The following is an 11544-nucleotide window of genomic DNA, read 5'->3' on the forward strand; positions in this document are numbered from 1 at the left end:
GTAAATTCAGAATAATTAGTCTGCTACAAGAAAAAGCTGCATTTGTACAAGCAGAAGAGCAGAGCATACCAGACTCCTAAACAGCACAAACACAGAACCTCAGGGACTCCAGCTCCTACAGCTGCAACCCCATAAACACCAAACTTGTTCTGACTCCAGCTACCGCTTCTATTTACGTTACTTCATTAGGACTTAAAAACATATTTCAAAAGAAGTGTCTCAAAGCTCCAGAACCCTAGCACGGAAGAGAAAGCATGGATTTTAACACCAGTCAATCAAGAAAGACTGTCTCCAGACAGTTGGCTCCTGCTGCTCTGAGGCCATTTGCAATAAGAATAAGCACAAATGGGAAAAATAACCAAGAGTGGCATGAGAAAGTCATTGCCCACCTCCTATTTTTACAGTACATCTTTAGCACATGACATTCTTCAAATGATTTCATGACGCGCTGTGGTAAGGGGAAAGACTAGAGTAGAAACTGTTGTGGGGAACTTGGAAGGGAAAGGCAATTTTTTCTCCCTATTCACAGCCTGACATAACAGAGGATGAAGAAAGGATGAGCAATCGGAAAGGCAGAGAGGGAACGTATCCAGGGCTGAGAAGGGAAAAAAGCTTATAAATCTAATCCCAACTTGCTGTTGCCTTGTTCTAGCAAGAGTCACTATTCTGGAGATCTTCATCTGGAAGCTATTTCAGAAACACAAACATCTTAGTAAACATTAACCACACTTTGCAGGTAAGGAGCGATTATCCCTGTTTTACAGATGGAGAAACAATATGCCCAAAGCCAGAGCAAGTTTTTGAAGCTGGGGATAAATGGTTACTTCACGCTAGATTAAACATAAACCACAGCCAAAAAACGCGGCCTCGCTCACATCCCACACCCCTGTCCGTGCCCTCGTGCCAGGGCTAGGATTTGTGCAAGCACATAGCGAACCAGATCAAGGAAATGATCTGGCTGAAAACACATCAACTAAAAAAATTAGTTTTCAGAGGAATCAGTTTGCTGATCCAGCTAACCACACAGTTGTTACTGCAGACACAAGGAAGGGAGCTGGGAATAAACACCCTTTAAAGCAGCCAGCACTCCCTTGCACCGTATCTTGCTATCTTGCCACAGGGTGAGACAGTTCCAACGCTTCCAGATCCCACGGCAAATAATTCGTTCAATTTAGGGGAAGGGACTGATTTACCAACAGATCCAGCACTTTGAACCAACCCACTCTGGAGCCCGATACTAAGTAAAGAAGTAGCAAGCACACAAGAAAAGGGGCAGCAGGAATCAGCATTTTTGGCTATAACCTGAAATTAGTCTGGATTAGACGCACAGTGAGATTTTTTGCAAACAGTGAAACAAAAGCAGGACCCAAAGGTCTCCACAGTTCCCTCTCTAGCACTTTAAAATATAATAGCCCAGGAGTCATGAAATCCTGTACTTCAAGGGCGTGTTATTAAACCCTAAAGTCAGTTAGGGCAGGCTACGGCGAGCAAGAAATTCATCCCCCATACCCCATCTTTTTATCATACCCCGGGGAGACTTCCCACGGACAATGTCTCACTTTCAAGAAGCTGAAGCAGAAGAGCATCTTCGTTACCAACTTCCGCATCGGACAAAAAGGGACACAGAAAGCTCAGCACACAAAGGAGGGAGGAGTAGGCTGAGCTGCAGAGCAGGAAACTGGGACCCGAGACTCTGCTCGCTCGCACTGATTTTCCACCCGCGTAACACTGCTGAATTCAGAATTTGTTCTGGCTTTCTCCAAAGCCGGGTAGATTCTGGGCACCAAAACTAACGCATGAGCCCGATACTCATAGAACTGTTCTGTGTCTATGGACAAGTTATCTCCCCCCCCCTCCCTTCTTCAAGCTTTCTAAATCTGCCTATAGGAAATAAATGTACACAAATATAAAAGGTTTCACAGGTGCATTGCTCCAATACAGAGCCAAGTCATCAGTTAAGTAAGGCCTATTTTTCTCTAGGGCAACGCACATTACTGTGTAAAACCTTAATGCTAAGCTATATCAGCTTAGTTGCACAGATTTAATTCAAGGAATGTATACAGGACTGAAGAGTAGATGAGAAAAATAACCCCGATCCAACGAGAAGTGCGTTGTTATTACTTGTGCTGCTGCCAGAGTTAAAAACTGTGTCTGTCATTTCTGGAGTCTCACAACTTGTTTCACACAATAAATACAATTCAAGGGGAAAAGGGATGAGAAACAAAGGGTTTGCAGAAACTGAAGTATTCTGATTCCCCAGGAAAGCAAGAACTAGTAGAGAGACAAAATTAAACAAGATCCATGAGAAGTTACCAATTTCTTTCTCTAGCGGTAGAGATGGTGTCAGAGGACCCATTTTAACCAGGAGGGCAGCTGAGCACTTGGGATAAGTTGACCTCTCCCAGTTAGGGACAAAGGAGCTAAAGACACCACAGAGTCCAGACTTTCCACGGAAATAGAGCAGTAAGAAAAGAAGCCTCTCTCTGCACTGCACACTGCTGGAGGCAGAGGACTCCCTGTCTGAGTTGCTCAGGACAATAAAGTCCCTGTTTTACGAGGGGTCAGAAGAGCGAAGAAGCTGAAACAAGTCAGAACCTCATTGTGCAGAGCATTAGTTCTGTTTACAGTCTTCTCGGCCAGCAGCGGGAATGACTCAGAAACCTGAGCCAGTAGAAAGCCGAGGGACCGACCAAATTACTTTACCAACGTTTCCCCCCAATACCATTTCCCGGGCGTAGATGACCATGAGTAATTTCAAACTAAATATTCAATCACTTAAGACCAAAACCCCACTACATATGACTACTAAACAGAAGGGATTGAGTCAGACAGGCAGACGTCGCCTCCAAAAGAGAGGCTGACAACATACCCTTAAAGAGCACTTCCAAACGCTTGGAGAGATGACAGATAGAAACACATGTGCCACTCTCCATGCGCCCATGAAAAATCAGTGGCAAGATTGCTCGCTTTTAAGTCAATTTGGAGAGGATTAAGCCTTGAAGAGAGTGTGGGAAAAAGTTGCTAAAACAGAGGAAAACAACTTTTAAAATAAGAACTCTTGTGTCACTGGATCTTTGTGCCCAGAATTTTAAGCTTGGTCGCTAGACAGGCCTTCTTCAAAAGAAAAAACCTTCTTGTAAGCAAGTACACCTAAAATAAGACGCTTACAGTCTAGTTTACACGCACAGCCAGAACACTGCCATAAATACATTCTTATTAAACAGCAAAAATAACTTTTTTTTTTTTGTAAAACATCTTTTACAAGCTCTAGTGAATGCCGTTTTGTTTTGGGTTGCAAAATCCAGCTAAAAATTTTTTGAAGTCTTTATAAAGAAAAGAAAAAAACTAAGCTCTAGAGAACCAAGAATTTTAAAGTCACTAAAAAAAAAAAAAGCTTCTAAAAGCAGGCCATTTCTGTTTGGAGTTACTAAAGCCCTCAAAAAAACAAAACAAAACAAAAAGCTTAACACAGAAGCATTTCAAAGATTTCACAGAAGCATTTGCAAACAACCCATTTCACCAAAAAAAAAAAGTTTCTGAAGCTGTAAAATCCTTTCTAGTCCTTGAAACCTAAATACTACAGCATTCTGCTAGCTCTTGAAAACTAACGTGACTGAATTTACAGAAGTGAAATCTGTTCTGTGTGGGTCAAAAGACTGAACACTAACCATACGCAGTAAACATTTATCCAAATCTAAAAACAAGTATGGGAAATTAGTTTAAAAAAAATAATACACTGAAGATCTTTACTTGTTTTTATTCAAAGATGAAAATTAGAATTCAGTCCTTTGAAGCCATAAAAGCACCGAAAGTCACAATGAAGCAGCATGCAGCACTAAGCCAAACTGCAGCAAATTGAAAGTTTCCTTTCACCTACTTATCTCGCCACACAAACACATGAAGTTTTACATTAACTAAATTTCTTCCTCCATAACCAGTAGATCCCAACAAACTGGTCACAGACATATCTCTTAGGCATGGTGACGCTATAAAAGCAAGAGTAACTCAACGTCCTCCTTCAATACCTCAAATACTCTGAAGCAAATATACGGGCTCAATCACTTCCATGCTGGGAGCGCAGCGGGTGACACCGCACTGCAGCCTGGCAGTCCCCAGAAGGAAAGGGGTGATACCCTCTGAAGTCAGAATTTTCCCTCTTTAGAGCTGAATTTCACTCTCTATGCCAATTTACGACACTGCGGAATGACAAACTCATTCAGCAAGCTTCCTGTCAAACTCCAAGCACATCCGCAAGATATGCTTCCTTAGAGAGATTTGAGGAAGGCAATCTGGACAACCCTGGTCAGCTGCTCAAATCCTCCACCTCCTCCTCTTCCCTTCCCACCATGTGCTATTCGGGTTTATAAGAGGGCCCAGCACCACACACCCTGCACGGCGGAGGCTCCCCGCTCACCGGGGTGCGCGAATTACGCCTGCAGAGCTCTTAAACAACTTCCTGCCTGGGCTGTATATTGTAAAATCATTTCTTCACCACTGTGGGGGGAAGGAACAAAGCTTTTCCTGCTCCAAATAAACTCCAGAAACAACACAAGTCCATTCTCCCAGGTGTTACATAACCTCTCCAGCACAAGCAGTGCAAAAGCGAGATACTCCTGCATCTCCACCTTCAGTGCACAAGTACACGCTGATCAGCACTCTGTTAGCTTGGGCCTCTGGAAGGGAGAGGAACAGCTAAACGTTCTTGGTAAATTCAAGGAGTTAAGAACAGAGACATCAATAGGTCCTGTGAGGTGCGTCCGTCCCCTCACGTCCAGCAAGGTCTATCAGTCACTCAGTGTTTCTGCACCACACAGTCAGAAGCACAGTGTAGAAATATCGCAACTGATTTCACACGGCATCAGCTCCGAACCTACAAGGCAGATTAGCTGAGGCTCAACGCTAAACTACTTCTGGACCAAAACTGGCCCTGGAAACAGTACAGCTACGTCCACATGGCGTTGTGCCTGAACCAACAAGCCCTGCCAGTCCGGCCTGACTCTCGACAGAGCCAGCTCAGACGCCTGTATCCATGGCACAGTTAATCCACAACTCAGATAATCCACCCATAGATAATGAGGAAAGAAAAACAAACAACTCTCACTTCAATTCAAAAGTTTGACTTATTTTAGTGGAGTTATATCAGCACAGCAACGTTCCCTTCTTCATGCATCCCAAGGTGAGTGATTTTAGGGATAAACAAACAAATAAACAAACAGTGAGCAGTTTTGGGGCCAAGTATGATTTGCAAAGAAAAAGTAACTGGTGTGGTCTTCTATGATGAATTCTGTAGACCAGAGAAGACACGCTTAGAGAGAGAAAGGGTTCTACTTTGTTGTTCAACTTGACAACGGTTAGATAATCAGATCTTGCCTGTTCTGAAAGCCTCCGCACTCAAACTGAGAAAGATCCGGCATGATTACGACTTGATGAAATCCAAGTTGCTGAGACAAAAAGTTACACTTTAAAAGTCAGATTAAAACTTTAACTCTTGGTTAAGATGTTTAACACCTATGAAGAACAAGAGAGAAGAGAACAAGCACAATTCCACTTTTTTTTTTTTTTTCCAGACTGTCTTTGCTGTTCACCTCTAACCCTCCTACGGAGGAGAGGAAAAAAGCGTCCCAACAGCAGCAGTCTGTTTGGCCAGCTGGAAAGTCACCCTACTTGTGTGACTCTGAGGAACGCAGCAAGCGCAGCTGGCAGAGCAGAGCTCCCACGGCTCGCTGAGGAGCGCGTCGCTGAGACGGCGCACGGGGCCTGCACGACGCTATCGCCATCGGCCTGCTCACCTCGAGGGGCCGTTCAGCGACCGGGGGAATCCTGTTCGGACTAGCAAGGCGCTCCCCAGCACGCTGGAACCTGGCGGCAGGAGAGCGCCGCACCTCCGAGAGAGGAAACCAAGCGGGGGGGACAGAGAAAACAGGAACAGAACTGTGAGACACAGTAACTGCGAGAAGGGACTGGAACTGAAATTCAGTCCGTTTACCCCACGGGCTGCTTTCACCTGGGGAAGGGACAAGCTTTCGCCCTTAAGGAAGGGCCGTGCTTCTCGGGGCACCTTTCACCAGGCGGGCGGACTCCTCGCCCTAAAAGTTTCACCATTAGCCCAAATTCGCCTCTCTTTTCTGGAGGTGCGACCGCCCGCTTCGCGCCGGGGCTGGGAGCGCCGCTGCCAGGTGCCGTGCAGGGGAGCCGCGGTCCTCGGGGAGCCCGTGTCGAGGGCCCGGGCGGTCCCGCCGGTGCGAGTAACGGATCGCGGCGGTGCCCGGCTTCGGGAGCGGCGCCGGGGGCCCGGGCGGACCCGCCCACCGAGCGGCGCCGCCTCCCCGCGACCCTTCCAGCGCCACCAGCTGCCGGGGGCGCCGCCGCCGCCTCCTCGGGGCCCGGCGCGGAGGGGCCGCGCTCCGTCCCGCGCCCTCAAATGGCGGAGCGGGGCGGGGGGGGGGGGGTCCGGCAAACCGGGCGCCCCGCAGAGCCGCCCCGGGCCGGGAGCGCAGCCGGCACCGCGGGAGGGGGGCGGCAGAGGGGCCGCGGGGAGCCGAGGCGAGGCGGAGGGGCGGTAACTCACCCAGGTCGTCCATGGCGCTGCCGGAGCCGCCGCCACAACCGCCGCCGCCTCAGCGCCTCGCAACTTTCCCGGCCGCCCCCGGCCCCGCGCCCGCGCGCGCCCGCCCCGCCCCTCCCGGCCCCACCCCCCGCCGCGGGCGCGCGCCCCGCCCCGCCCCCCTCCCCCTCCTCCCTCCTCCCCCCCCTCCCGGCGCTGCCCCCTGGCGGCGCGAGCCGCGGCGGCGCCTCGGCGCGGCCCCTGTGAGGGAGCGGGAGCGGGAGCGGGAGCGGCGGCGGCCCCGGCCCCGGCGAGCCCCCCTCGGCGAGCGCGGGCGAGTTTCGCCTTTCCCCAGCAGCTCCCCGCCGCCTCTCCGGGAGTTATGAGCGGACGGTGCTGTAACCGCCGTCTCGTTCCCCTCAGCCCCCTCCTAAACCGGCCCCGCCGCGCCCGGGCCTCGGCCCCGCCGCGGTGAGAACGGTGCCTAATCTGGGGGGAGATCTGCCGAAAACTGTCAGCGTGGGGACGGCTGGGAACGCAGCAAACGCGACTCTGGTGGCGCTTTTGCTTTAAAAAAAAAAAAAAAAAGAAACAAAAAAGCCCCCGGGGCGCAGAACGGCCCCCGGGGACCGAGACCAGGTCGGCTGCTGGCGCTCGCCTCTGCCTCGTTTTTCACGCTCGAGGCACAAACACGCCCGGTTTCCTCAGCTAGCACAATTCGACAGACATCTGTATTTCCTGTGTTAGCGAGAACTGTTGCGAGGGGGGCATGGAAATACCCCCCCCGCCGCCCCCGCCGAGCCAGCACTCGTGAATAATCAACAGCTTCCAGGAAATTCTGCCCAGGTTTTACTCCAGCTCCAGTATTTCTCAGAGAACGACAGCTGCCCCCCTTTTCTCAAACTCTATCAGTTGCTTTTTCATTATTATACAATGATGACCCGAGGATGCGCGTCCTCATGTGGAGGAGCACAAGCCGCTAGCGTTGCTCTTACTGCTGGTAACAAGGTGGCCCTGAGGTAATCAGAAATATGTCCTTCGTCTCCGGAGCTGGCAAAGACCTTTCCTGGGATGTGTGTGTGCTTCCAGTAACAAGCGACAGGCATTCGTCTTGGCTTGTGTTGTATTTGACCTCTGCGTGAATAAAGTGTCAGCTGTGCTGTGTTTGTACTGTGGCCTGGTGCACGCTGCTGCTTCCTACAGGATCCTTTGGTAGCCTCGAAGTGAGTGCAAAATGCTGGTTTTGATCAAGAAAGCAGTCTGTTCTGTCTCAGGGCTGAAAGGAGCATGGCGTAGCACCAGTTAGGGCTGCACCCCAAGAAACAGGTTGCGTCCAAGCTGCTGAATGCAAGAGAACGGCGGCTCTGCCCCTAAGGCTGTGCCCTACGCCTTCGGCGCTGCTATGAAAGGCTCAGGGAGGTGGGAAGGCAGAGCTGCCAGGCAAGGATACAACCCCCAGGTAGTACGGCTTTTAAAACCAGCCTTACTCTCGCTACGCTCAAGTTACAGCCGGCTGCTGTCCATAACCGAATTCCTCTTCACGCACCAACATTTCTTACTTAAAATTGGCAGTGTGTAACCCTCCAAGAACTACCCAAGGAGCAGAGGCAGGGTAAAACTCACGTGGCTAAGGCAACTGCTCAGCCTGTATGGGCACAAGCTAAATTCACCCAAACACTGTTCACCCTCTCCTGTCCTTCCTTAATGCTCTGCAACTCCCAATTTCTTGTAATCTACCTGCGCTCTGCCTCTAACTCCCACCAGCTCACAAACGCCTGCGTGCTGCTCAAGTGCCATCCGTGTGCAGCTGCAGCAGCTGCAGCTCCCTGGGGACAGCCACCTCCGGCAAACTCTTCCCCCTCGGAGCAGCGATGCTGAGAGCAGCCGCGTCCCTCACAGTTGGTGCCGCCGGGAAGCACTGAGGAACAAAGTCAGGAGTGATTCCTCGAGGCATGTACTGCAGTCAGAGAAATGCAGTGCGTTTCCTCACCTGTGACTAATGCATGTTATGACTCTCCTGAATCATTACATTTCACACATAAGAAATTATCCTCATCTTCCAGATGGGAAACAGGGCTGGGAGCTAGAAACACCGTAGACCATGAGTCAATGTCAGTTGAAGGTTGGGCTTCAGGACTTCCTGGCTCCGCACAACCCAAGCATTCAGTACTCGAGGCCGCTTTCCCCTTTGCCAGAGCATCCCTAACCAGGTACACACCAGCTCCACAGAGAAAAGGTGGCCCAGCCCACCAACCTTCCCGCGCCGGGTGCTCAGCAGAGGCTAGGTGTATCACCTGCCCACCCGTCCGCTCAAGGACAGTAATCTCAGACTGACTGCCAAACAGAGGAGCGAGCCAAGCTTATTTCATTAGCAGTGTTAGGAAAAGCACCCTCACCTGCAGCAAGCTGAACCTACGTCAGAGAACAGCTATGAAGCTAGGCTGACCTGTAAGGCGCGTTCAGAGCTCACCTGCGCGCTTTCCACAGCGACCCGAAACTGCAGAGCGATGAGAACGACTTCTTTGCAGTCTGCGTCCTCTGTGCTTCGCCACAGGAACATCATGCAAGGGGGATGTCGCTGTTTCTTCAGGTGAATGCATGAAAGAAAATGCCATACATCAAGTCTAAATGCTTCCATTAGCTTAAGGAAAAGGCAGTGAACCTAGACGTGCAACCCCCCGCCTCACCCCACAAATTCCGACCGCTACACGTTTGTCGGAAGGATCTCGTACGGCAAAAGGAACGCGCTTGGTTTCTAGCATAAAATGTAGGACAAGATTTAGTACTACAGAACAAAGGAACCACTCCAGCCTATTGTCACAGATACAGCTTCATCCGAAGAGAAAAGAAGCAATCAGGTAATAAATGCCATATTTAATGCTATTTGTATGAACCAAGTAATTACATGAACTGTATTACTCACTGTAAACGACAGAGGCCTTTCGTGTTTATTCTGGGAAAGGGTGATGGCATCCCTACACGTGGATTATGAATTCACATTGCTATAGCAATTAAGTGCAGATATGGGGACAAATGCAGTCTAGGAGGTTTCATTAGTCATCCTGTGGCCACTCTCGAGTATAATGCCCCAGCATAGGTGAATATTACAAATACTTAATATTAAGTATTATATTAATATTAATATTTGCTACTAAATATTAATATTTGCTACTAAATTTTCCGCTTTCAAATACCGATAATTTATTCAGTTATCAATAGTGGTAGTTTAAAACAGCTGCCTAGCTCAGGGTCATACGGGCAGGGTATGAGCATCCTGGTGGCACGTACAACCGGAGACCTTTGGAGGTAACTTGTCAGCAGCATAAAAGCTGCGTCTAATTCACACGAAGTGACAGAGAGCAGCTGCTTTCAGCCTCAGCGCCAGGGTTCGGCCTGGGGAGCTGGTGGACAATGGTCATTGGTCCCCCTCCGCAGGGGCTACTGAGGTATTAAATAAGACAACAGCTGCAGCTTAGAAATAGATGGGGTTTACTTAATTTCAAAAAGAGGATTTTACACTAAACTCAGCAGCTGCTTTTTTCCAGAGTAAAGGTTTAAGATTTCTTTGACAGTGAGGAGTCTTCTTTTAAAAAAAATAATAAAAAATAAAGAAAAGCATGTGATGCCGATGGATCTATACAGTAATGAGCCGTTGCACAAAACGATGCTGCGCACTGAACGCGGTTCCCCAATGCGTGCCGGAGCGTTTCGGGAGCCAGTCAAGCACGATTTGGACCGGCAGCTCCCCCCAAGAGCGCTCTGCTCAAGGAGCCCGCTCAGCAGGAGCCAGGGCAGAGGCACCCGCCGGCACCCCACTCCCTCCGCTCCCGTTTTCACGGATCAATTCCTCTTTCAGCACCTTTGAAAGGGAAGGCAAGAACTGGGCTTTTTATGCAAACGCGCCCTCGATTTATCATTAAAACATGTTTTTGGCTGGGGCAGACCCCGGCTGCGGCGAGAGGGAACAAAAGCCCTTGTGTCATCGCACACACAGTAAACCTTTGTGGCGCTGATGAGGTCGCAGGGCGCTTTCTCAGGAGCGCTTCCCCCCCAGGCCACGACACGAGGACAACCCCTGTCGTGCATTCCTTTCCTCTGTCTTTCCACACCAAAACTCAGTCTCCGTAGAGACTGTCAAAAATTGCCAATGCCGACTATATTTCAAGTCGTCATGGCGGGGTATTGGGAAAAGTTTTCAATTAGCAATAATCGCGCCTCGGATTAACCTCATTGGCTACGATACTGCCACTGCGCAAAGCTGACTCTCTCCTCCCGCCGCCGCCGCCCCTCGCCCCGCCGCCGCCTCCCAGCTCACGGCGAGCCCCGCCGCCCCCGCGCCCCGCCGCCCCGCGCCGCCCCGCGCCTCGCCGCCGCCCCCCGAGCCCCGCCGCGCCCCCACGCCCCCGCCGCGCGGAGGAGAGCCCCGTTTTCCCCGCAGTGCCGACCGGCGGGGCGGCCGCGGAGGTTGCTGGGAAAGAGTATGCAAAGCAGCGTGACGTCAGGCGGCCGGTGCGTATGGCGCGCGGCGGGACGCCAGGCGGGCGGCAGGGCGCGCCCAGACCGCGCCGTGCCCGGACCGCGCCTCGGAGCCGCAGCCCCGCCCCCCCCCTCCCCCGTATTCCCTCTTCCTCCCCAAACTCCGCTTCCCCTGTTCCAACACTCTGTCATTAAACCACGTGAAACCAGCCTCCGAAGAGGCCCTCAAAAATTGCCGGTGGCAACTATATTGCAAGCCGCCACGGCGGGGTATTGGGAAAAGTTTTCAACTAGCAATAATCGCGCCTCGGATTCACCTCATCGGCTACGATACTGCCACTGCGCAAAGCTGCCCGCCCTCCCCCGCCGCCAGCGGCCGCCCCCGCCGCCCCACCCCGCCGCTCAGAGCGCGCCGCCGCCCCGCCGCCCCGCGCCGCCCGCCGCGCGCCCCCGCGCGCCGCCGCCCCCGCGCGCCCCCCCCGCCGCGCGCCACCGCCCCGGGAGGGGCGCCGGGGGCGGCCCCG

The 11544-nt window shown here is 51.5% G+C and overlaps 1 protein-coding gene, 1 long non-coding RNA gene and 2 other non-coding genes across 5 annotated transcripts in view; all 4 read right to left on the reverse strand.

Moving 5' to 3' along the window:
* PXN (paxillin) overlaps positions 1-11544 on the reverse strand; it is a 54854-nt gene that overhangs the window by 41829 nt on the left and 1481 nt on the right. The window contains exon 3 of one of the 2 annotated variants that reach the window (XM_009687485.2): positions 9015-9128. In XM_009687485.2, coding sequence (XP_009685780.2) covers positions 9015-9128 — 114 coding nt within the window. Of the gene's footprint in view, positions 1-6568; positions 6721-9014; positions 9129-11544 lie in introns of those variants that run through there. The other variant, XM_068910810.1, reaches the window with a different exon arrangement.
* LOC138061360 (uncharacterized) lies at positions 3888-6253 on the reverse strand. The gene is made up of 3 exons (XR_011135000.1): positions 5790-6253; positions 5371-5441; positions 3888-5284 (listed from the first exon to the last, which is right to left on the reverse strand). It is a non-coding gene; the product is annotated as an uncharacterized lncRNA (long non-coding RNA).
* Positions 10664-10804, reverse strand: LOC138061449 (U4 spliceosomal RNA). The gene has a single exon (XR_011135220.1). It is a non-coding gene; the product is annotated as a U4 spliceosomal RNA (small nuclear RNA).
* Positions 11231-11371, reverse strand: LOC138061450 (U4 spliceosomal RNA). Its single transcript, XR_011135221.1, has one exon. It is a non-coding gene; the product is annotated as a U4 spliceosomal RNA (small nuclear RNA).

This window comes from Struthio camelus, chromosome 17 (genome assembly GCF_040807025.1).
Source record: "Struthio camelus isolate bStrCam1 chromosome 17, bStrCam1.hap1, whole genome shotgun sequence".
Classification (NCBI taxonomy): Eukaryota; Metazoa; Chordata; class Aves; order Struthioniformes; family Struthionidae; genus Struthio; species Struthio camelus.